Here is a 26,588-nt window from a genome sequence, read left to right on the forward strand (position 1 = left end):
GTTACAAGCAAACAAAGTTGGACAGGCACGAAAGCATAAACAGAACTCTTGCCTTAATTTATTATTAACACTATATGCATTAGAGATATGTTTAAAATGTCTCCCATATTTTTGTACTTTTAATAAAGAAAAAGAAGTCAGACACCTTATTTTTAAGTTTTGTGTCATACACTATTTTAAAAAGCAGCAAGAAAGTAACAGAAGACTTTTAGAGTCCGATATGCTTTGAACTAGACATCAATATCCTTTACGTATCAGATGCCAGACTGCTGGTCTCCTCAGTAAGACTACCCCCTTGAAGGGGAAAGGGGATCTGTTTACTATATAGACTGCCCTAAGTTTTTTGATACCACTGGCTCTCAGATTTTATTCTTTCGTTACTCCATATCCCATTTTTACTCACCAAAATACGTTTCAACAAGTTCATAGCAGTTTTGTTCTCAGCTGTCCAGAGGCCAACCAAATGTCTACTTAACTGCCTGAAAAAGCCATTGAAATTAACAAGCTGCAAGTTAGTATTTTAACAGATTTTTAAACCACTAAACTGTCACCCTTACCATGCTGATGAAATGAAGATGAGGAAGAGCTTCGTGCTCTTGAGTGAGTAAGAGCACAAAGCATTATATTGTTCAAGTATATGCTTGGCATGCTTTTAAAGTGTGGCCTTTAGAAGTTTCAGTGAAGTTAGTGGAACAGTAGCAGCACATGCTTTCTGATCTAGACCTCAAAGAACACTTGAGCAATAGAGCAGAAACATCTAATAATCAAGTGTAAATTTATCCAGCCAACCTTAAGTTATAGCTAAAGTTAAGAGCCTAGAAACCATCAGAAACTGCTACCTGCTCTACCTAAAGTTCTAAATACCAGTTATTGGCTAGAAGAGCCTTTCTGGGAGCCTGCCTTCTATGCCAAATGGCACTTTCTGCCAACATTTGTCACTAGGGTTCTACTGCACTGAACCAAAGCATTGCTTATGAGCAAACCGTAAGCAGTTGCACCAAACAGGACTAGTAAGACAGATGGTTTCACACTCTTTCTTGCCTGACATACAGTGGCATTAAGTTCCACTTGTCCCTACATTCCCTAGCAACTCTAAGCATGTCAGGAATGCACTGCTAAAGCTTCAATAATCTTGTATTTGGGTGGAAACAATTAAATCATCACTCATCCTCCCCAGCATACTCTCAGAGCTCATGCTCACAAGTTCTACTGACTGTTTTGTTCAGGGAATGATTTCCCTGAGGAGACTTCTCTCCCAGATAGGATGGGTAACCCTACCTGCATGCAAGATGTCTGAGGTGTGCACACCAGCTTTTATATAGCTGAAACTTTTTAGAAGTTCCAAACATTCTACTTGTCTTTTCTTTCCCTGAATCTCTTCATTTAAAAAAAGTAAAAAATAAATCAAAACTTGAACCTTTAACGAGTAATCAACCCAAGTCCACTTTGGCCAAAATATAATCAAGGGTTTATTAAGTAGCTGCAGTCTCAGCTGAAGCTTGCTCTAAACATAACCAGATCCTGAGGAAAATACTCTCCTAAAAACCTGCAAGTTTTCTTCCCTCGCCTCCCAGTGCTTCTAATGTTAGCTAGGCCATTATTTAGTTTTTTTTAAACATAATATATCAAGTGAGACAGACATACCTATTTGTAAGCATCCTCTGATCTGTGCTTATTGTAAACATAGCAGTGTGCAAGTGACGAGGTAAGGCACCTTCACTGAGGGCAAGATCTTGCATTTTGGTAGCAATCTCTTTGTCTCCTTCCTTTGGAAACAGGGCAAGATGATTACTAAAGAAAGAACCTTTGTTAAGCTGCTTTTATCCTAGTCTACAGTTCCAAGGCCTTCTTGACCATCAATTATACCAACTAATATTAAAAAACCAGAAGCTAGAGTATGATTTTTTTAAGTGGAAGTTCTCCATAGCAACTGCTCAAAGCTGTAGTAAAGCCATGGACCAGATAATTGATAGATACATCTATGAGGACAGTCACTGAAAAGGGTAAGATGCATGTTTCCCATCACAGATCAGGAGGTTGGTAGTACAAGTAACATTTCCACACTGCAATAGTAAATTAGGGTTAAACAGAAAGTAAGAGCCACATATAATTGCTTGTTGCTTGACTCTTGTCAACAGTAACCATTTAAGATTAATGGGTGCTGTTCAGTTTAGACAGCCACATTGATAAGACTGTCACTCAGTCAAGATACATTAGTTGCAATGAATATGAAAAACCTTTTGCTGCATTTTTATTTGTCTAAGTCCCACTATAATTCAAGTGATAGGACTTTCAATAAACAGCATAGCAACTTTCAGCTATCATTGTCAGGCATATCAATGGAAACTTGCAGATTTATAATACCTCTATGTCAAGTGTTCATTCACTTCCATTCCAAGAAAGTATTAGATGGATTTCAGATGCACAAGCCATTGTGATACAATGAGGCACTAACTTAAGCCCTGAATTTCAACACAGGAAGTGTCAAGAGTCAGTTAGCAAGGTCACCCTGCAACAATCACGAGCAGCCCTTCAGAAGTATGGACTGGGTCCATACATTATGTGGTATGGAAATTAACAAAGCCAAAGCAAGAACAGAGGCTGACACCACTAGTCTGCTCTGGGACACTACTGCCTGCTAATCCCAGTCCCATTCCATCTGGCAATGCATCCCAGAAAATATGGCCTCTCCTCCTGGAGGCACCCTCTAACATGCAGGACAAGTCTGGTGGCTCTGAGGTATGTGAGCTAATACAACATTAACAGCCAAACCTCGACTGCAGTATGAAAACATGCAAGGCACTACACCTTATGTCCCAACTCACATGCTTTCCAAACCCCAAACATAAGATAAAGCAAGTTGCTATATTAAACCACTCACAATTAAACAGGTGTTCTGTTCCTTGCTTTCCCACTTCCCCCTCCCCACTCCCTATCTTGAGAAGCTAATATAACCAACTTTTACTGGTAAGCAATTGCGCTTCCAAAATAGACAATACATATTTAGCATGCTATCCCAGCTAACATTGATAAAATCTCACCTCTATTATTGCCTTCATTACCAAACCTGCTCCTTTCACAATTGCCATGGAAGGGTGCTAAAACAGAATGTTGACAAAATAATTATTCAAGCGCAAAAACGGAAGATTAGATCATCCATGATTCAGTTTCCTTCACTCATCTACATGGCTGGTCTACCTCCAATTCTGGATAAGTTAGTTTTTCAGTTTTGTAAAAGCCTGCCTCAAGAAGAGCTCCTACCCCAAACCTTTAAACAAGAATCTCTCATGCAACTCCCAGACAGATTTTGCAGAACTGAACAGTAGTATATATCACAGAAGCTGCAATAACACTGAGGAAACTGTCTGACACAAGCTGACACTAACCAAAAAGCAGAAGAGCATACTGCTTTTACAGCAAAAAGGCATGACATTTTAGCTAATAATCCTAGAATTCTTACAGGTTTACTACTGAAGCAGATGTTACTCTTGTTTTTTAACTCTTAACTCATTTACTGAGAGAAAAACAAAATGGCAGAAGATACTCCAAAGAGAGGAAGATCTGTGTATCTGCTGAATTAGCTTAATGTTTAACTGGTATTTTAAAGTTTTTAGAAACCAGTCTTAGACAGTCTATTCTACAATGATTTGGCATATCATTTACTATAAAATAATCTGATATCTGAAGGCAGCAATACATCATTAAGAAATTTGCCAAGGTAGAAAATGTTTAGGGACATTAATCAGCTGAACAGTAAACAAATCCGTCTTTCAGGAGAACAAGAAAAACTTCGTGTTCACTGACTACCTAAAGTCTATAATAATAGTAAAAAAGTCTTACCTGAAAGAGCTTAAATAGTGTTCTTCCATTAGATGCCACCATTTCCAACAACATGTCAAACTGCTGCCCCTCAGTAGTCTCACTATATGGAGCACATAGGGCAAATGTCAGGAAGTCCAGAAGTGAACTAATTACTAGGGCACCTGTCCCATGATCCTGAAATTAGGAAGACAGATATGTAATACAGATACAGCATTTCTCCCCATCTGAGAATATTCATGACGCTGAAGATGCTCTTCCCTGTCGTACTATGAAATAGGCTGCAAACAAAAACTACAAGTTTAGAATATGCCATTACTCTGAGTATGGCAATACCCTGGGTAAAGTATTGGCTAAAGCATATCAGCCACTCATGACTCGTATAATGGTGTGCTACAAACTACTTTTTCTAGTTGAATCCCACAAATCCGAGCTTACACAATCCTTTTAGTTAAAAGAAACAACCAGCTTCCATACTAAACATGCAAACATTTGTTGCAGGATATTAAAGTTCTGCAGCACAGACAGCTACATTCTAACCTGTCAAGATCCAAACATAATTAGATAAACTTCAGAGCCAGACACATCTGTATTTTCTGAACTTCAATTGCAGGTGCAAATGCATTCAAAGATACATCCAAGTACGACAAAAACATTTTCATAGTAATTAAAAAAAGCACTTAAAGAAGATACCTGTTTTCAATATTTGACTTACCACATGGGAATTGAATTTCTCTAGTAGATTTTCTAGGAACTTCTTTGAAGAAAGAAGGGAAGCTTTGTTCAACTGCTCCTGCCTCAAGTCATAGTCATCATGCATGGGCTATAAAAAAAAAATCATTTATATGCAGTCACATTTCAACCCTCAGTTTTTAACAGCTGTAATCCAAAAGCCACCCTCTGAACATAAAAAGCACATCCTACTTCAAGTTCAGCAGGAAATCACTGTACAACAAGTTATTTCGTGTCTGAACACACTGCAGGTTGAAGGGCAGTCCCTATTTCTACATCTTTCAGTAGCCTGAAGTGAAAGAATCTGAAATTTAATACTTACACACATAAGAGCACAAAGCATGTCAATAGCAGCGTGGGTTACACCATCATTGTTCCTTTTGAGGGCTTTCACAACCTTCACTCCTAATCGTTCTCGAAATCTTTTGAGAGAAAAGAAAAACCACCAAGATTAGAAAGGAAATAGTAATCTTAATTTTAGATAAAATGTGTAGTCGGTGACCAAAAGGGGCCTATTCCCATTGCATTTAGCAAGTCAGTACCTTTGTATTTTCATAAATTTGAGATTCCTTGGTAGGAAAACTTTAGTAGTTACTACAGTATTAACAATATGCCAAGCACATTCACCAAAACAGAGACATATTTCTGTAGTTACAGGATACTATTTACAGAGAAACAGAACTTAATAAAGGTCTCACACTAAGTGCTTTTGTACTCTTCACATAATTCAGTTATTCCATAGTCCCTAGTCAGAAATATTTCCAAGAATTTTTCATTTTCAGAACAGACAGTTTTTCTGCTTTCTTATGCTATTTAATTAAGACACAAGCTCCAAGCAGCCTGTACTTACTGCAGAAGCAAACAGCTTCCTAACACTGTCTTAGCTTGTGTTGAACTGAGGATAGCAATAACGTCAACATACTTCAAGAACTAAGAACTGCCTATTTCAAGGACAGATGAAGGTACATTTTAGAAGTTTTACCACTTGGAAAAACATTAAACCATATTTGACTCAAGACAGTATTCATCAAAGGAAGAATCAGCTTTACTTGCTAATGATTTCTTGGGATTCTCAATTTGCATTAAAGCTTGGTGACAGACTTGCACTACTGAATGCAATTGTGTACAGTCTTCCAGTCTTTTTCAGAAGTGAGTCCTAACTCCATTTCTCAGTTTTAGAGATAATTTATTAACAAAAGCTCAAGAACTTTTCACCTACTACTTCCAAGCTTGAAGAGACTTATCACTTACTTTGGAAGCTGAGTAAAGGCAAGGAAGCCTGCTTTTGAAGCCACTAGCCGTCTTACTGCTTGGAATTGGCTTTCAAGCTCTGCATTAGATGCTGCAATATCTCCCTCTTGGGAGAGCAATGCTGTTATGGCATTATTAATGAGTTTCTCCTTGTTTTCTGAGAACAGACCCTGGTTAAAAAAATAACAATCATTTATTTCTTTATGCATTAAAAACATCTTAAAATGATGAGTAGAGGATTTATTCTTACATCTTGTGTAACTGCATGTAGTACCCCACTGTAGGAAATGTTAGCATTGAATCTGAACACAGCATCTGCAAAGTTACCATCTGTAAGAAGACATAACAACAGTTAAGTGCACAGTACCTGACTAAATATCTGGATGCTCTAAAGAGCACTATAAACCCATATAAGAAGCATTAGCTTACTTGGAGGAGTAGCCAAAAACCTCAGATGAAGGCTTTCTACTTCTTCATCTACAGGCATACTGAGTAATCCCCAACGCTGGCCTTTGTGTGTGGAGGTCATTTTCACACAGACATCTCTATTACCAGAAGCTCTCACTCCATCCAACAAGCTAGCCAGGAGAGAATCTCTGGGTTGGGACAAAGACACACAAATACAATTTATATCAGAGAAATGATGCCAAAGAACCACGTTATAAGAAAAATGGGAAAAAATATCCAAACATAGAATGAAAGGCAGCAATACTTGGAATCTCTTACTAACACTAGTGCCAACAGCTACACCTGTGGAAGAAGCCACTAACTTTCAAGTGTTCCTTTATTCACTGTAAGAAGAGAGCTGACTTACATCCAGTATAGCCAGCTGCAGCCTTTCACTAATGGGATCAATTCTAGATTATCTGTTAATGAGTTACACATGTTGCGAGCCAATTCATCCCTGTGCTTTCTGCAAAACCTCACTTAGCAGGATTAGACTGTATTACAACTGCAAGTGCATTCAGGGACTATGCTGTTGGTTGTTTTAAATAGAATCAACTAAGACTGTCTCAAACAGAGAACTCAAAGGGTTCACAGCCTTCACATTTCTGTATCACTTGAACTGTGCTTTCTTTCCTTGTCTCAGACGTACTCCTTATCCGAGTACAGCATACACCGAACAATATTGCTTAGGAGAAACAGGCTGTATCTAACCGTCCAATACCCTTCCATGTTTATCAGAAAACTTCTGGACAGATTTGCTCAAAGTTGGAAGGAAGGTAAATGGGAGAGATTTAGTTCCTGTAACAAATCTTCATTTGTAAGTGGCAGACTGCTAGAATAGGAAGGCTTTGAGTTAACACCTCCAAGGGTCAGAGTTCATGGAAGCTGAGAAACTAGAAGCACTACAGTGGCAACTCCCATTTGAATTTATAACCCACAGGAGCTCCAGTTACCTTTCTGTTGAAGAGTACTTCCGAATTTGTCCTTTGATAAATTCAATGGTGAAAAGCTGTGGGTTTTCACAGTCACATACTATTGCAAATACCTGAAAATAAGGGACAAGGATCACATTCATGAAGCACTGTTATTTAGCTAGTCCACAAATTAAGTCTGTCTTACATATACTAACAAATGCTTATCTTTTAGTGCTTCTATTTGATGAAGTGGTATTGCAAAAGGATGCCTCTTACCTCGCCTAAAGGTTTCAAAGTCGCAATGTTATAGGTAGCTGGATCCCGCTCAACTAAGCAAGCTTCCGTAAGAGCTAGCACCCTTTTCACAGGTTCCTTATAAAACAAGAGAGGCATGTTAGGAAAGAGAATACTTAGCATCTTAGAGGAACCGAATACGTTCAAGTCTGATGCCCTTACCAAGTGTCTAGGTGTTATTTTTTGAACAACAAACTCTGCTAAAGATGTTATAGATTCATCATTGCTGTATTTTCCAAAGCGAAGATTCAAGTACTGCTCAAATTCTAGGGATTCTTTCCTTATTCGCAGAGAGATACCTATGAAGTTGCCAGCATGCTCTATTGCACTCTTGATAATTTCCTCCCTCTGCTCAGATGCAAACAGGTGCTGCAAATTTCGACAAGAAAAAAAAAAGTGACAAATACAGCACAGCTAAAGAAATCAGAGTTCTGTAAATAATTCTCCACTATATATCTAACAGTGGACAATGTTCACAGCAGCTCGGCTTGCCTTTGCTAAGTGCAGAGAGGTACTTATTACACAGAAGATCCGTTATTAAGTTTACATTTGCCTTTAAGGAAAAAAATCTATAGCAGCTATTCCTAAAGGATACCCTGCTACACATTAGCATGCCATTACAGTGAAAGTTGGCATGACCCACCTGTCCACCCTTGGCAATAGACCCTGACAGTCTGGCAAGAGGAGCAGGAGAACCACAGTGGTAGCCCCAGCTGCTATTTGCAAGGACTGCTATCCACCCTTGCTAGGCAAGCTTAGAGCAGCTCTAGAGGATCAAGTATATATTGCTAGTTTTATGCATGAGAAAAGCATGCCATAGTACAAAAGACGTGGAAATCCTGATCTAGAGAGCAGTCCGATTTTGTTAGTAGTGACTGAGGTAGCTATATTTAGAAAATAATTCATGGCTACTAATGTAAAGATCCTTTTCAGCTGCTTGCAGTACAGTACACAGAAACCCTTTAAAGATTTTAAAACCAGCATTACACTGCAGTATTTCCCAAATAAAGCTCTGATTATCAGATCACAAGTCCAAAGAGGCAACAGCACCACTGATTAATCTATTTCTGAATAGAATCCCTCCATCGGTTAGGTAGATTAGTGACACACTGCCTGTCACTTCTGTAACTTTGAGAAATGACAGGAAACTCCAATGTCCACATTACATACATATTCATTACCCTAAAAAAATAGATATTTTATGCTCTGCAGTTCTTAAACAAACAAAACAAAAAAACCCAACAAAACCCAACTCACACATGGTTTTCAAATATTTTAACTAATTGCCTTTTGAAATCTGTCCATAAGCCTTGAGGCTACCCAGCAGGGTCCCAAAGATGCACTTGTACGCTCAAACTATGTTGAACCTTCATTATTAAACATGCAGCTATAAACATCCTAAGAACCATATCAAAGTATTTTGTTTTAATACTCACCAATCTACTAAATCCTCCATAGAGGATACAGAAGCCTCCCTGATAGCCAGTAATATCAACAAAGCCTTCAATGTTTCTGTAGTCATAGGAGCACAGGACTTTATTTGTTGCAGGATCAATTTGGTCAATACCTCCAGGAGTCACTTCCAGAATCACAGGTTTCCTCGTATCACTCCAGTGATGTTTATAGCAGTTATACCTCTGCAGAGAGAGCTACTTTTAGACCTCTATACACACTTCTTTACTATACAGTAACAGTTCTTTTCCTATCTAGTAAGTTCAAAAAATTATATAATTTCCCTTAATGCTCTTATCTATATCAAGAACGCTATGAATCAAAGGAAGATAGCTGTCAACTGACAAGGATGTCAAGCTTAAACAATGCTTTGTGAAGAAAGAACAGCAACCCCAAAACAGCCACTCCAGAAGGGTATAAGCTTCTCTTATTACAGAAGGTGGTCTATTCACAGACCATGATCACTATGATTTGACAAGGAAATAGCTTTTGCACCACATGCTGTTATTCAGCTAGTCAAATTAAGGTAAGCTTATCACTGTAGTGCAAATTTTTCATCTCCTGCAGTCACACTCCCTTACAAACACAGACTTGCTTAAAACAGCAAAAGTTAGAGGTCTGCTCTAAACTCCAGTAAGACAAAGGAGACCCCCATAATCCAGCAGTGTTACTATGTTCATGACTGAGGATTTTTCTATGCAATATTTTAAGTTATTTAAAGCAACTTTAAGCACTTCTATGACCAGAAGAAAAATATAAAGTCCAGCTCTGTATACTGTCTGGTTTATTACTGTACTACCAAGATTCAGTAAACACCAATCCTGCCTGTAATCTGACTTATAGAAATCCACCAAGGAAACAACATTCCTACATCGAGTGTTCAGGATGTTATGCAGAAAAATATTTAGAGTTAGAAAGTGAAGTGCTATAAGTACTAAACATTCACTAATGAATAAAAGCTTATGTTTTTCTTCTCCTTTCTCTCCAAGTAAGAGCTCCATATGGCACACCTCTGTATTCTGGCAGTAACAGTCAGAGTCCACGCACCACCATAAGGCTCACGCCAAGTGAAGAGAGCTCAAATATTCTACTATTAAAAAGGTTCCTTCTGCTTTTGAACAAACTCTTAATCTTCTCTTCTCAAAGACTTCAGATCCAAATTTACATAAGCTATTTTAGGTACTGCACATAGCACAAGCATAATATACATTAACAAAGTAGAAGTTTAAGTCTTTACTGCACATGATCCAGACAAGCCAGATACTTACCCGTCCTGTGATTTTTCCTTCCGAGAAGTCTGTCCTGAATCTCTGTTTTTAAAAAAGTTAACCATGAATGAATGCAAATATGAGAGCCAATCTATCCAGAAAGTCTACATTTAAGCTATTTTATGGGACTCTAATACTAAGCCTCCTCAAAAGGCTCACCATTCCATTGCAGTTTAACATATTCAGTATTTGTCGCTTTACTGACTGTTTACAAATCATGCAGTAGTTGCTGCAACTGACACTAGATCAAATTCATTAACGTAACACCTCAAAAACTTGCTTTCCTACATTTTATGCAAGGAAAGAAAGCATAGTAAGCTATCTCAAATGGTAATGGTAACCAAGTACTTACCGCTTACTTGAAAAAAAAAATTAAAATCTTACCAGTGCCTCTGTAAGGAGTTCTGTTCTGTGCTCTGTGGAAAACTTAAGTGTCTCAGACTTTCTTCCACTCCCTTTGCGAAAAGTGAGACTAAATTCTGTTCCTTGTCCTTTTCCAACAGGAGAAATACTGCAGATATCTCCATAAGGCCACTAGACAATTGAAAGTAATTAAATTATACTGTTAGTAATTTTAAAGCTACATCTCCTCCATTCAAAACCCCTTAGCGCCTATAACAAGGGACTGGCTGTAATAAGATGACAGCTAGCATGCTACGTGACAGCATGAGCCTGAGCTTCCTCTGATACTGTGCAAAGTGAGTAAGTGTCCTGACTCCCTTCAGGGACATAGCTTTACAGTAATCAAACTTATCCCAGTTCCTTTGGAACAGCACACCCAAAGGCAAACTACTACTGTTGGCCAATTAAGACAAACTGCCTAAAAGTACAAAACCTACTGGGTATTTGTGGAGTTGGTGAAGGTGACACTGGATTTCTGTCAGGTGTGCTTTTGTAGCATCTACGATATCTCCTGTTTTTTCTGAGATCTTGTGAGACTGGACAGTTTCTAAAGCCTGAATGCCACTATTTCCTCTGGGTAATGAACATGAGTCAGAAATCAACTTAAAAAATTGTATTTACCTGATTAGTAATTTCTAGTGTGTTGGGGTTGTATGTGGTGATGGCATGGGTTCCAACTGAAAAGACACGCTTATACCTGGAATACAAAAGAATATTAACTTTCTCACAGAAAAACCCCTCCTGAACTGCAAAAATTATGTTAAGAAGCTATATACAAGTCATTGTTAGGAAATGCATATGGTATTTTCTTTGTTGATGGTTTGCAGTTTACCCTAATAAATACAAGTTAAATACTATTAAATATATTTACTTATACATATGTTTCTGTAAGTTAATGGCTAAGTCAGGATCAAAGACTCTCAGAACTTGCACTGAAAGGGAGTACCAGAACAGAGTAAATTCGAAAAAGACCATATATATAGGGGGGAAAAAAAAGAAAACATTCCTGCAATAGTCTAAAGCACCTGTCTGAAGCTGTCTCAGACAAGAGTTGTAACATGAAATAATCCAGTTTACACACCTGGTCACAGTACTATAACAAGCCCAAGTGTCACTACGGCCAAGCCTAATTTTCTTCACCTTGAGGAAAACCAAGGCTAGTGAACTCATAAGTCTCAGACTACTGGAGCTATAGTTCTCTATGCAGCTAGTCACTGTATCACAAGTATGTTAACTGCCCCAGTGCTTAAAGAAAACCTGCAGCACAGCTGGTTGCCTGTGTTTCAGAAGTATCAGAAACAAGCAGCAATGAGCTAAAGCTAAGAAATTTAGTTGCATTAAGTGGAAAGTGGCAGCCTTACTATGGTTTCATTTCCCAGACAATCTTCCAAATATACCCTGAACCAATAGACACTCTTACATATTTCTCAATCTGAAAGTTTTGCAACAAAACTAATCAGAGTTTGAAATAGTAGATTCTTAATAGTACCTCATTACTTGCACAAATTTCATGTTATAGGGTACTTCTATCTGGAAGTCATCTACCTGGAAGCCTGAACCAGAGCCAGTATTAGGAAGTATTCTCTGACTAAAGTAACAGGATCTGAACACAGATGCCTTTCTTGAACCAAATAAAAATACTTTGGCTAGTTGTCCATATTAAAACTGATTCCATGTAGGAATTTAAGTTCCAGCTCTGAGTAAACTGTAGGTTTGCTTCAGAAAGATAAAATAAACAAGATGACTGACTAACTAATCTGAATCTGTGCCATATTAGACACTGCATCAAGAAGCAGCAAGTCGTTTCTTCCATCCCTTTCTGCATTCTTGTGCTGCAGTCCTTTCTTCTCTCTCACTTGACAGGTCTGCAGCACAAGCCATCATTTCTGTATAAGGTCAAACTTTGCATGGGCTTCAGATATATTCAGAGCAGCTCCCTCATATCCCTTCTCTCATAATAGGAAGGTCAAGAGTATCTGACAGTCAATCTCACAAAATTCATACCCTTCCATTTTCCCCTATTATTCAAACAAACTGCTGCAAGTTGAAGCCATTACTGACCCAGAGGAGTTTATCTCTAGGAATTAAAGCAAGTGCTTATTTTCTTCAAAGCTTAGAAAAATCGGTATTGAAACAATCTGCCACCTTAAAGATGTTTAATCTACTTGAAAAGCCTATTTGTTTCTCCACACAGTTGACTTTTCCTTATTTTAGATGCAGGTCAAGAGAAGTTGTTCTAATGAAGCAGAACATTTAAAGCTACTCTAGCTGCTGATAATTCCACTATATTCAGTCTGTCAAAGAATGCTCCAGTGCTTAGTTCATAAGAAAATCCCTTGAATACACCAACAGTTCCCTCTCCTCTTGTTTCACGATTTAGGTAGGTATTCTGTCTTTTATGTGTCTTATAAATAAGGTTTGTTTAAGTTCTTTAGGACAGCACATCACAAGCAATAAAGCTGTTTATTATTTGCTCAAGGTTTTGTTACTCACTTAATGTACTAAGAGCTTCACAGTGCTTTGTGGCAGAAAAAGGATCTGCAATGATCACACGTAACTGAAGACCAGCTTTCAAACATTACAGTCTCTTCCTTTTCTGCCCTCACGCTCAAGCCTGCATTTCAATATCTAGGAAGCATATTTATTATCCAGCATTCTAAATATGTGATGTGACAAGGAACATAAGACAAAACAACAGATTTGCTGAGTTACCATTTCCTTTGTCTCCTCTCCCTACGTAAATTCAGGAGACCCAAGTCTTGTTGCATGAACAGAGGAGATTTAGAAGTCAGTTCTTACATGTAGCCTAAACATACTCTTGTCCAGAACTTCACCTTTAAATATGCAAGGAAGGTATTTATACTTGTATGCCTTTAAGAGTTTACGATTAATTATCTCTCAGACTACTCTGCAGTATATCTAATGCCAGGATGTTTTGAGAAAAGCTGAAGCAAGTATCCTCTTCTCAGTAAAAAGGCTATTGCCTATTCACTAGTTTCTTCAAAGCACCATAGAAGTCTTTTTTCAACCAGGATGAACCTGGTAGACAAATTGTATAGCACCACACTCAATAGAAAGTGTTCACTAGTTTTAGAGAACTACAGATTAACACTGGAGCATCATCATCTGTACTACTAGAAAATACTTTAACTGACACACACATAGCCCACACTCAAAGTGACAAATCCTATGAATAGTCAAAATGGTTCAGGCTCATTTAGCACCACACATTGCTTCCTTTAATATTATACACAGATTATACTGAGAATGCATAAGTATAAAGTCCACTATGAGTAAACTTAAGAATTCAAATATAAAACTACTAAAAGCCATATCAGCTTCTGCTGCAATGTAACAAGAGGTAATTACTCACTAAATACTCCTTTCCCCTTCATTATGAGAGAAGTAACACACCACTGAACTTTTAAACTAAACCTGTTTTAGACTTTAGACTTAGCCTGAAGTTCTATAAGGTTTCATAGTTTATCAGAATGCTACCATCAAAGTTCAAGATCATTCTACTCTTAAGTTCAACAGCTTACATCAGGCTCTTTAATGAAATGTATTTGATAAAAGAAGAAATCTGAGTTTTTAGTTTTAAACAAGTGGCTCAAATCTCACACAATAAATTTGCACATATGCCACAGAAAATTCTGAGGGAGAAATCAGACATTTTCTGCTGGGCAACAGAAAGATTAGGAGGGACAAACTGTTCTGATGTTCTACCCCAACACAGTATCTTATTATTACTAGAGGAAATTACTAGTTTATTCCTCCATGCCCACACAATTCCAAATGCATGGATCATAACTTAGGTAAGATCCAATTTACACAAGTATTGGATAGAATTCTGTCAAAGTAAATTAAAATATTAAACTATTTATTTCAAGTCAATCAGGAATCTGTCCTAGCAGGGGAAAGATTCTGCCCTCAGAACACTGCTCAGTCTAGTCTGGACTCTGAACTACCCAGGGCTTTAATTTTTGCCGACAAAAAGGCAGGGAGCTTTTTACATTAGACACTGAAGCCCAACCCATGGTTCTTCAAACCACAATTGAAAGACCTGTGGCTGCTGCTCCTTATATCCCATCCTCTTTCCCTTCCCAGTATTCCCAATCTTTGATAGGATGAATTTTGCAGACAGCCAAGTTTCAACTTACTGGTCAATCAACAGATTCAGAAATGACCTCTTTGTACGACCATTGGAATCAAGCAGTACTCACGCTTCCAGGGTGCAGACAACCCACCCTCTTTGTTATGTTGTTGATAGCAAGGAAAACCCCCAGTTCCACAATGTATGTGAAAAGCAACAATGGGTAAGGATACCAAAGAAAGTCCTATGACACTTCAAAAAGTATACATAACAGCTGACTTCAGACACAGCGTAACATATATCAGTTATGATAATTTAATAGATACTTTTATTAGAGGTTCCCTAGCTTTTGCAGCATCACTGAAATTCATTTTTAGATCAAAGGGATGAAGTTTATTTCTATTAACAGAATTCTTCAAATGATCTCAGTTAGTAGTTTAATAGATAATCTATTACACAACATGTTAAGTACATGTGTGGACTAGTGACCCTCATCTATTAAAGTACATAAGACATTACTCCTCTCCAAACCTGTTCTAAGAAGCATTTCCACTTTCAAATTAGTACTTTACATAGTAAGTTCAAGAGACTCAGAAACTGAGTAAGTCAGGTGGTCCATTTCATAGCTACACTGAAGCATGGGAACATGTGCAGAGGAAGGCTATAATGCAATATTTAAAATTCAAACTGATTCTAGTGAAAATACAGTCAGTTCAGAGACTGAGCAGCAGGAACCTGTAGTTCAGTTTTCACCCATCAGTTGGATGCACTTAAATCCAGTAACAGGGAGAAGTGTCACACAAAACATTAAAAAACCCCCCCAAAATTAACAAACTTCAAACTACTTACTTTCCCCTCCATGAATGTTTTGTTGTGTAGAAACAAGCAAGATCTCTGTTTTCTCTAATTATATTCATTCTGTGCCAAGACCTGAAAACAAAGGAGACATCCTGTTAGTACTAAGGATTTTTATTTAAAACCAAAGTTCACTAATCATCAATACACTTCAAAACAAAAAGACTGGGGTTTTAAACATTCGAGTCACTGTTTTGTCAATTCCACACACACAAAAAAATTAGGAATACTTAAGTTTATCAAACAGTGCATGGACTAAGTTGCACATGGAGCTGCACATGAATTATTAGTTTCTCCACTGAATTTGTTACACTAGCTACTCTTTAACAGTATCAGGTTCCAGCAATTTATGTCTTGTTTGCCCTATTATAATCACTCTACTTTCACTGCACCTTTGCTGATTCACATTCAAGTGTATTTTATATCATCTCCAGAATGCTTTACTTCTGAAAAGTGTTTAGTATCAAAATTATTTGAGAACCCTATAACCGTAACTCCAGCTAAGCCAAACTCCTATTGCAATTCTGAAATAAACAGTAAGGAGATATCTGGATATCAGCTTGTTTTCCAGTCTGGAACAGAATCTGAAGTTGAGAAACTTATTAGCTAAGCATTGTGTTTAAAGAGCTAAGTACCCCCCCTGTGCTGTAAAAGTTTAAGCAATCTCACCACTAACATCCCGACACACTTATTTCACATAAGAATATCTATTCCCCAAACACACACTCAGGATTTAGTTAAACTTGTCCACAACTGCTTGAGTGGATCATTGCTTTAGGAGCTGCTAAGTTCTAAGGAATGCTTCTGAACACTATCTTCCATGACTGAAACAGATGCATGTTCAGTACTTAGGAAATTAACTTCCTTTTTACTTCACAAAGCCATAGGCAAGGCACTTAATCAGGGAATCTCTGCTTAAGTACAGAAGTGAAGCTGTCACTCTCAGTTTTATCTACTGCATTAGTTTTATTTTCAAATGTGACAAAACAGGCTTCCCTGTTACTGAGTAATGACTGGTACTACTCTGAGGTTTACACCATGGCATCCCCAAAAACACCAGGCATGGTGGCATCCCCAAAAACACCAGGCACTTATGCTAGTCTGCAAGAACTCTGAGAGGTTGCCCAAAGTAACTCTAAGGCAACCCAATCCCAGTCACTACCCCACTGACTCAAAGTTACATTACAACCCCAGTTATCTTTTTACATTCAGCTAACTCTACTTGATTTGGCAAAGGAAGATTTCTTACTTTGAGATGGATGACCTGTAACATTACCTCATCGCTAATTTCTACCCTCTACAACTCCAGGCTATTTCCTTTCTGAGCAAAGACTGCAGCAGTTATGGAGTCATAAACATGAAGAATGGATAGCCTGATTGAAATGAACTTGAGAATTCCTTCCCTCAGGTGAAGAAGCAGCACAATCATCACTACCTACTGAAGAGAACTTGAGGTACTGCCTCTGGAAAGAGAGAAAAGCAGCATTTACATACTTCAATCTTTGAGTCGAATTTTCAGAGTCAATACTCCAATGACCAGTGGCAAGTTAAATTCTCTAAATCTAGTTTTTGGAAACAAAGTTTCATGAGGGGCAAGATATTCAACAGCATTATTACTACTGATTGCTTACACCTACCTGGACTTGGGTAAAGCATTTGACACTGTCCCACATGACATTCTTGCCTCTAAACTGAAGAGACATGGATTTGCCAGATGGACCACTCAGTGAATAGGGAATTGGCTGGACAGTTGCACTCAAGGAGTTGCAGTCAACAGCCCAATGTCCAAGTGGATAACATTGAAAAGTGGCATTCCTCAGACATCAGTATTCAGACTGGCACTGTTTTAACATCTTTGTCAGTGACATAGACAGTGGACGCTCGGTTGGTCACCCACAGAAGCTCTGGATGCCCCACTGGCCCATCCCTGAAATTGCTCAAGGCCGGGCTGGATTCAGCTTTGAACAACTTAGTCTACTGGAAGGTGTCCCCAACCATGGCAGGGGGGTTGGAATGAGATGTTCTTTGAGGTCCCTTCCAACCCAAAGCATTCTATGATTATTCCTCAAATTCTTTTTTTCACCTGGTTTAAGAACTATATTGTATTATTATTGCCATGGATTGGAATAAACACAGTACACTCTATCCAAACTGCTTACTGTACAGTAGCACACTTTGGGTCTGATCATTTTGTGTTTTAAAGTTATCTTTCAGAACAAAGTGCCAGACACTCGATCTTCATACCCTTCTTTCAAAGCCATTTTCTTGACATTGACTAATGTATTAGTAAAAATAAAATAAGAGGCTTATAACAAGACTAGCTCCACTAAGTATGGGATTAAAAGATCTATTTATCTGTAATTCCAGTTTCACCAATACCAGACTCCTCTGACCAGCTCTATTAAGTCTCCCAAACCTGAACACCACTTGCTTTAGGGTATTTAAAGCAAGATGTTCTCCTGTTGCAAACATCTACTCTTAATAATACAGAACTGAGAAACACTCCTTTATAGACTACCAGGAGCTTCCAGTAATTTTAACATCTAACTGGATTCAGGATACTGATACATGAAGTATTGTACGTGAAGTGGAAGTGACAAATTCACTAGACTTTTTTTTTAGATCAAAGCTACTAAAATCATTAAGCTTTGATGCTTTACTCACTGTGCTTCTGGACAGTGATTGTCACTATCCCTCCCACTGAGAAGACTACTACAGAGGCAATATATGCCAAAATCTAGTAACAATTATTTCTTGCACACATTTTCCAGCAATTTAACAGAGAGAAAGGCTAACAATAGCCTACTGTTCTGAGCTGTACGTTGAAGTCCGGCAATCATTTTTCAGTTGTCTTTAGTTCCACAGGAAGAGCAAAAATAGATAACCAAAAAGATAAAAAAACAGTTCATGCCAAAACCAGACATTTTAGAAGAAATCAGGTTTTCTTCCTTCACTCATTCTGACAGAACCAGTGTGGCATCATCAACTGTACTATTAACAATGTGATACAATGTAATTTTAGCACCTAAGAAGATATAACCATTGACTTTGCAGAACACATCAGGATTTATCATTCATCAAGTTTAGCCATATTGCCAGTGTAAGCTACAGTGGTCTGCTTAGATTTATCACACTAATTCCCTAAAATAAGAGAACATTCTTGTTACCTTTACCTCTTCTTCCTGTATTCAAGAGACCTTCAAAAAGCTGACTGACAACACAAAAATTGAGTTAAATTTGTTATTTCACTCATAAAAGCATCCATGACAATAAGACCCCAATTTTAATAATCATCTTAAGTGTCCTTTGGTATCCAGTAGTCGAAAAAAATCAAAACTTCAAAGGTTATTTTGAACACTTTGCAGCACAGCCATTCCATATCCCATACTCATGATTCTCAAAGGTTTGAAACCAGAGAAACACCTAGTTCAGTTGTTCCATTTCCACTGGAGCAGAGGCAACGAGTATTTTGAAAGTATATAACGTTTTATAAACACGTTTTGTTTGGTTGAGAGAGTTCAGCCATGCTGAATGCAGTCTGGTCAGATAATCTGAGGTTCCTGCGTGCAAAATATTGTCTATGACTTGGAACTTCTTTTAGAAGCCTAACTAAAGCACTTCCCCTAAACATGCCCTGGACATTTTAATCAGCTTTTTCACAGAACAAAAGTTCAGCAATACTTTCCTATTTGGTCCTTTTAGTACTGTAAATAGCAGTGAAACAGCTTTGTGGGAAGAGCTGAAACCACATTTTTGCATGCCTCATGTACCAGAAATAGCAACCCCTTGAACTAAGGGGCCTGAACTGCTTCCAGGACTCCCCCTGCCTCAGAGTTCAAGCTATATAGAAACATAGAATAGTTTTAGTTCAAAGGGACCTTTTACACGAGTAGGTATATTACACAAGCTGTGTTAAACTTGCATGCACTTTCCACTTCTCCAGGATTTCCCATTCTTCAGGCAAAACTACCATCTGGGAAAACAATCTATTTCAGGAAATGGAGAAAAGTTATTCTCCAAGTAGCACTTGTAGAGCTAGAAACAAAGCTGTGACCTTGCAGGCATCAAAGCAACAGGCACGGCTGTAATTATACGTAAGTGTCCTTCAGTTTAAATAAAGTCAGAAGTTTGAACACGGGTCCAAAGTTTAGTGCAGAATTGAGACTGACTCTTTTCCTGATCAAATTATTCCTCTACTATTACAAAACTTGCAGATCTTTCTTAAATTAAGGTTTAACCAATGCTAAGGTAGGATTCAGAGCCTCAGACATGACTATTATTCTGTTCCACTGGGGGGAGGAGAAAGAAATGCTGATAAGAAACTGAGATTTCTTGGGGGAAAGAGGAAGAGAAATGCAGATAAGAAACTGAGATTTCTTTTCAAAAATTTATTCCAGCATGGCTAAATACAAGTTAGAATTCCTGGAAAGTCTTGACTACACAGGGACAGATACCCATAGCAAGTTCAAGTGTGACTTTTCTGAGAGAGAGATGTACTATGAGCATAAAATAAGGGATCAACTAGGAAAAAAATGAGAACAAAACACCGAAAAAAAATCCCCAAGGTTCTGTTAATCTGTGGATCTACATATCTACCTTCTAGTTTAGAGGTCTGGAACCTGATTTCCAGTCATCTACACCTCTGTAGCTTTAAAGGCATTATTGAAATAAATTAGTTTTTCTGCACTAAAATGTTTTAGTTGTCTAGGTTTCATCTGCCTCTTTCACTGCTGTGTGCACTAACTTGCAGAGTTTTATCTTCTCACAGATGCTTTTTAACAAGCAGTAAACTTTTTTTACTTCCCAGAACAGTAGTCTTCTCTTAAAGTACTACAGTCTAATTAGCTGTGAAAACTCACATTTCTTAATCTGTTGTGCAGGAACTCTCAGTCCTTTTTGTAAGAGGAGAAAGAGATAAGGCCCACAAGATCCTCAGAAGAAGCTAAGTGCAGCCTGCCTCAGTGATAGCAGCAATCCCACCTCCCGTGATCCAAGACATAAACAGGCTGAGAATTTTAATCTTAATACTACCCAAAATGACGGTGACAATATCAGTGTCCCTCCCCCAGCTGACTGCTCCCATTTCCTCACCGAGAACCCACGTTAAGGACAAAAACAAGTGTGAAAGATTCTGCTTTTCTTTTCCACCTACATTAGCATTCTGCTGGATCCGTGAACCGATCTGATTCACCAGCTAGACAGGTGAGTATCAGAATAAAAGGGTCTAGTCACTAATGGGGGCAAGTAAGAAAAGTGCTCCTTTCAGTCATAGTTTAGCCAACTGGTCATATTTCTTCAGAATATTGTTCTGTTTTATTAGTGAGGCAAGACAGTTGTTAATTTTTTTGACAGAATAGATTTTTGGAAGCAAATCAAGAAGCTGAACAGTTGAAAGTTAACACTTCAAGATACGGTTGAATGCCAGCTGAAGAATTATTAAGTCAGTAAGTTTAACTTGCTGAGCTTCAAAACGAAGTTAAAAGCAAAGTCACCTCCTCAGTCTGAAACACAGATCTGGGCCTCAAGACCAATCCCCAGCATAACACTTAAAATCTAGAAACACACAGTGATTCAGTCCCTCAGGACAAATATGTATTTGGAAACTATGAAAAATGCCACATGACACACAGAGGATCGAGCAATACACATGAAATAAATCTTTTTAGAAATGTATTCCAACAAAGTTAAAATTCAAGGGTAAAGTTCCTGGAAAGTCTATACCACACAGGGACAGAAACGCAGCTCTGAGTCTCCAAACACTCAGATATTTGTTGCAAGTGGAAAAAACCATCAGTTATAATGGAAAGGACACAGTAGTTTCTAGTTCACTGTTCTGCCACTTGGCTGCCCACAGCAGGCAGGAATTAGACAAAGCTGCATATCTATGAACTGAAGCAGGCTGGAGCCAAGCATAGTTTTTACACCTATAATAATGGCCCTGTTATTTAGAGCTTATTCATGGCAGACTGTTTGAAGACCATCTTCCTAATGCAATCCTAAAATGAAACTTCAGTCAGTAGCAGTCCCTTCAACAGCTTCCCTCCTTTTCTCACAACATGCAAGTTGCCTATATAGACAATCGTATAATAATCAAGAAAAGACTTCAAAGAACTTAAGTTCTCAAACACGGAATATTTTCTGAAATCCAGTATTATTTAATCAGCGCCAAGTAACAGGAAACAAAGCAGTTATCTACTCAACTTCATCTTCTCAGACCATCATGGATGTATTTGTGAAAGAGCAGAGGAGAAAAAGGGAAAATACATTTCAGATTACATTAACTTCAAAAGCAGCCATATAGCAGAGATTAGGTGCATTAATAGGAAGTCCCAAAATAAGCTTACATGCCTATTTTTCCCTTCAAGCAGAATGCTCAAACATTCCCTCAGCTTCAGAGCACCAAGCTGAAAAGAGGAAAAAAACCCTCCCATCCAAACTGAAGTGCTAAGACAACATTTTTTACGGTCCAGAGCTTGGCTCTCAGCAGAGACACATCTATCAAGGTGCAAGCTCCATTCCACCCAACCTGTCCAAAACACCGCTGGCAGCTCACTGCACACAGAAAACCATTCAGCATGCCTACTTGTTTAGACTTCCAGAAAACAAAAAGCAAGTGAAAAGCATCCACGGGAGAAATTCAAACACTCTGGGAAAAATAAGCGCACTAAGGGCAGATTTTCTGAAAGATGCATTTAGTTCTGCTCATGCTCACGATGAATACTGCTAGCACTCAAAAAAGAAATAAAATCTCATCTCTGTGAGCACAAATCTCCTCCACATCTCACTCGCCCTTCATAAATTATTTCCCAAAGCATGTCATCATGGGTATATTTTTATCTGAGGCCAGGAGGAGGTAAATAACGTATATTTTCTAAATGGACACGCCAGTATTCATCCAAGAAAGAGGACAAATTCTGCCCGGCGGCTACAGAAGCCGCATCAGGTGCAGGGCACTCCGAGGGAAGGACCGGGCAGGCTGAGGCTGGAAAAAACCCCAGCGCGCTCCTGTGCTCGGATACAGGAAGCGAAGGGCTTGAGAGCGGCTTGTGATAACACAGGTACCACTGTGCTGGGGACGAGGGACGCCCGCTCACCGCCCCGGCCCCTCACGGCTGGGGCAGGGACCAGGGTTGAGCCGGGGCAGCATCAGCCCCCATGGCCAGAGCGAGCGCTGCCTACAGCCCTGCCCACATTCCCCACACCGCCCCGCCCGGCCACCCGGCCCCGAGCAGCGCCCGGAGCTGTGCAAGGAGGCGGGGGCCGCCGCCGCCCCCTCACCTCCCCCGCCGATGGGATTTACCTGGCCGGGGAGCCCGCGCTGCCCGGACCCGCCCCCACCAGCACTGCGCTTTCCCAGCGATCAGGGCGAAGGGGCGCTGAGCGGAGCCGTCGCCCCTCAGCCCCCAGCCGGCCGGGCGGGCAGCAGCCGCTACACCGCTCCCGCTGTCTCAGAGCCTGGCGCTGGAGGCCGCCATCTTAGCTCGGGCAGCGACACCGCCCCCTCGGCGCAGCCGCCGTCCCGCCCGGGGCCGTCACGGGACGCGGTCACCTGACGGGCTCTGCCTCTGCCTTCCCCTTCCCGCCGCCTCGCTCGCCCGCCCGCCCTCCTGCCTGCCTTCCTCCCCACCCTCGCCCCCTGCCCTGCCCTGTTCTGTTCTGCCGGGAAGCGGGGCCGTTCCCTGCGCACGCGCTGAGGCGCCGGGTGCAAATTCCGCCCTCGCTCGTCGCCTGAGGAAGAGTCGCTGACCCTCGGTCTGGCGGCCGAGCGTTTGCGGCGTCAAGCTGTGAAAAGGCACGTCGAACAATCAAAAACATGCTTTTTAATTGTTATCCTTATTATTTGTGCGGTTTTAAAAGTAGTGTTAAATGCCACGTTAACGTTGCTGAAGCTGAATCACTGATTCATGTAGTTAGCTAACCATCCTGGAGAGTTCTTACGGGACTCTTGGGCTCCCCGTCAACCTCCCCACGGTCTGTACCATATGTAAGATTTCCCCAACATTTTGCAAATCTGTGGCAGCATTGTAACATCTCCTTAAAATTCCTAATGATTGGCGTGAATATTTTGAATATTTGAACCTTTTGAAATATGACTCTCATTGGAAGATATGATCTTACCTTTAAAAAAAGCCTTTCCTTCAAGATAGTGTCATTAAAATCTACAGATGAAGGGAGAAATGAGGAACAAATTGTAACTGGAATTAATTATCTTGGAGAAAAAAAGATCAAAATCACAGTTAATTGCTACTTTTTAATATCCTTTTCATCATCATATAAACTATCCTTTGTGTCTTATATTTTATGTAAGGCATTTAAATACTAGTAAGTCATTCTTTTGATAACTCTAGTTCTCTGAATCTGGGACACCATGGTAAAATAACGCTAATGGGAAAATAACATTACTTTTGGGAAGCTGATAAATTGCTTTTGCTTACGGACCTAAAAGGGAAAAAAAGATTGAATGTTTTATTAATATACTAGGAATTGCAGAAATCTAACTTCAGAGGGAGGTCGTATGACTCAGAAGAGTTTCTTTGGCTGAGTACATGGAAAAGTTTTTGGACAGGTTTGGAGCGATTTATGGTTTTGTTGATTAGTTGGCTCAGAGTATTTTTTGGTTAAGGGGGATTATATTTTGCCTTAATACTTTTTTTTGTGTTTTTAATATAGGTAGGTAAAACACATCAAGTAAAGCAGCGGCTTGTTAGATTTTTATTACTTGAGAACAAAGAATAACATTTGCATAACCGTGTAACAAAGTAGTAATCAATATTTTAATAGATTCTAATCAGACAGCACAGATTATATTTCATTATATTTATTCAGCTCAAGCTAGTATTTCAGTAACTATGTGTTTTCCTCTATTTTTGGACATGCTTTTGTGTAAGTAGTGATGTTAACTTTGTAATGTGAACGATTGATAAAAGGAAAGGAGGACACAGATTAAGATTGAGAAAATATGAGAGAAAGTGAAATAATAATTTTGAAACTATTATTCAGAGAAAAATAAAACAAGAAATGTGTGTTTAGCAGTTCAGACAGGCAGTAATGGAAATTATGTTGTACGACATGGTACAATATCTTTCAGAGATTAAAGTAGACCAGGATTTCATAACTGTTTAATTGTAAAGCATGTGTGAAATTACACTATATGCAGACAACAGCATTCTAGTTTGCTTGTTTTTTTCTTAGGATATGATACTACTCTATATTTTTAGAGATAGGGTCTCATTTTTCTGTTTTCCTTAAGGTTTGTGGAAATCTGGAATACAAAAGCTGTGGGTTTAACACCTTCTTCCAATACAAAAGTTTACAATTTTATTTTAAAAAGCTATAAAAAAGAAAGTGAACAAAATCCTCACTCCATTAATGCCAATGGTAGATTTATTATTAGCTGTGTCTGACACAGGTAGTGTTTCGCCCTTGGTTTTCCCAGTCACTTACAGAGTCAGGAATCATATTAGAGCAATTATCATTATTAAAATAAGAATAACAAAACACAGTTTTGATGCCTTCTTGAAAGATAAAATGTTAAATTGCTTTGGAGAAGCAAATCCATATTTCTTTCTTCTAAATCTTTCATCTGAAGTACTGCAAATGTCAATCTGACCTTGTCTGTTCAAATACTTTAATTTCCAAAAGAGTTCGGGCCATCTCCAATCTGGAGAGCAAGGTCTCTCCTTACCATCCTATTATTGAAGTCTGGAAGGAAGGAAGAGTTCTGGTCCACTACTAAATAATTAATACTCCACCAGCTATTTTGGTGATCAGCACCTGTTCTGACAGACTGGTTTAGGATTGGCTGAATTCTTCAAGCACACTACAGTACGGATACAGGAGAGAGCCAGTGCTAGGATTCTCTGCAGCAACAGTAAATACAACGATTGTAAATACAACCTATAATAGCAGAGATCCTGATATTTTTAAAGCAGATATACTGTGGTTTACAGCAATAACAAAGAACAAGTTTCTACCTAGCCTGCAAGCAGCAAGCAAAGGACAAATTAACTTCCTTTCCTAATACTGTCTCGAATGATGGGGCAGAATTTTGTGTCATCTGTTTGGAGAAAGGTGAGATTCTTCCACCCTTCCTTGTCTTACAAGAAAATAAGTTCCCATTAGAACTGGGAATAGTTACATCACCTTTTTATTCACAACATATTTGGAGAGTGCAGGACCATCCACTCTGAGATCGACTACTGTTTTTCTACCATGAAGTAATGAGGATCTGTCCAGCCTTCTTAAAGAGTGGATCTAAGTGGTACACCACAGCTTAGTATAAATTTAGGATAATTAAGAGGAAATATACTTACTAATTGTAATTTTTAGATGACCAAATAACAATAACAATATCCTTTGATGACTAAATCATAGGACTTGACTGAGAGAGGGTAACAGAAAGATTTTGAAAGGGACAAGGGGGAGGGAAATGTACAAGTCCCACCCGAAACTAATTAAATAGCATGCCTTTGAAAACCTCTGTCCTGAATCTCGTCACTTTTACTCCTAATTTGTTGCAGATGCCAAAATGCAGGTTACACAGAGGGCCTTCGGGAAAATCAGACCCACATTACTGCATCAGTCTTCTACTCTTTGTTATCCCAAAGATACATTAAGACTATGCTGACAATTTGCCAGCAGTTCAAAGCTCACATCAAATTTTTATGTATCTTGACATATTTTGTCTAAAAATACATGCAGATAGTATTGATAATTTATCTTCTCTGTGCCATTAATTAAAAGGTAACTTCTGGATGCTCGCTTTTAATAATTCTAAATTTCCTGGTAGACTCATCTAATGATAACTCGTTATCTCCGCTAATAGCTTGATAGTACCTGTAGCCTAAGCTAATTAGCTTCATGATAAATTTTGTTGAATTACTAATAATAACCCTCAATAAAGTGATTCATGCCAATCTGTATTCATATTCATAGCTTTCCTTGTAACTACAATAACTCTTGTTTGGATAATGCTTTAATTTTGGCATGAACATATGAGCGGTAAATACTCCCATAACAACTTTTGATCTCTTCATCCACCTACAGGCCTGTGTAACCTGG

General features: G+C 38.9%; 1 protein-coding gene across 5 annotated transcripts in view; it reads right to left on the reverse strand.

The window, feature by feature from the left end:
• The window catches only part of DNAJC13 (DnaJ heat shock protein family (Hsp40) member C13), a 55,851-nt gene extending 32,805 nt beyond the window's left edge, over positions 1 to 23,046 (reverse strand). For 3 of the 5 annotated variants that reach the window (XR_010434456.1, XM_064671470.1, XM_064671462.1), the window contains exons 1-19: positions 22,828 to 23,046; positions 16,804 to 16,990; positions 15,522 to 15,602; positions 11,201 to 11,276; positions 10,562 to 10,711; positions 10,178 to 10,219; positions 8,894 to 9,094; positions 7,620 to 7,826; positions 7,440 to 7,535; positions 7,203 to 7,294; positions 6,232 to 6,398; positions 6,053 to 6,132; positions 5,803 to 5,972; positions 4,874 to 4,973; positions 4,535 to 4,642; positions 3,841 to 3,996; positions 3,042 to 3,098; positions 1,645 to 1,766; positions 404 to 479 (exon numbers count right to left, since the gene is read on the reverse strand). Coding sequence is in view for 3 of the 5 variants with exons in the window: in XM_064671470.1 (XP_064527540.1) it covers positions 404 to 479; positions 1,645 to 1,766; positions 3,042 to 3,098; positions 3,841 to 3,996; positions 4,535 to 4,642; positions 4,874 to 4,973; positions 5,803 to 5,972; positions 6,053 to 6,132; positions 6,232 to 6,398; positions 7,203 to 7,294; positions 7,440 to 7,535; positions 7,620 to 7,826; positions 8,894 to 9,094; positions 10,178 to 10,219; positions 10,562 to 10,711; positions 11,201 to 11,276; positions 15,522 to 15,602; positions 16,804 to 16,808 (1,986 nt within the window). In the remaining 2 variants the exon portion in view is untranslated. The remainder of the gene's footprint in view (positions 1 to 403; positions 480 to 1,644; positions 1,767 to 3,041; positions 3,099 to 3,840; positions 3,997 to 4,534; positions 4,643 to 4,873; positions 4,974 to 5,802; positions 5,973 to 6,052; positions 6,133 to 6,231; positions 6,399 to 7,202; positions 7,295 to 7,439; positions 7,536 to 7,619; positions 7,827 to 8,893; positions 9,095 to 10,177; positions 10,220 to 10,561; positions 10,712 to 11,200; positions 11,277 to 15,521; positions 15,603 to 16,803; positions 16,991 to 22,827) is intronic. The other 2 variants (XR_010434457.1, XM_064671478.1) reach the window with 2 other exon arrangements.
• Positions 23,047 to 26,588: the final 3,542 nt, after the last annotated feature.

The sequence above is a fragment of the Pseudopipra pipra genome, chromosome 1 (genome assembly GCF_036250125.1).
Source record: "Pseudopipra pipra isolate bDixPip1 chromosome 1, bDixPip1.hap1, whole genome shotgun sequence".
Taxonomy (NCBI): Eukaryota; Metazoa; Chordata; class Aves; order Passeriformes; family Pipridae; genus Pseudopipra; species Pseudopipra pipra.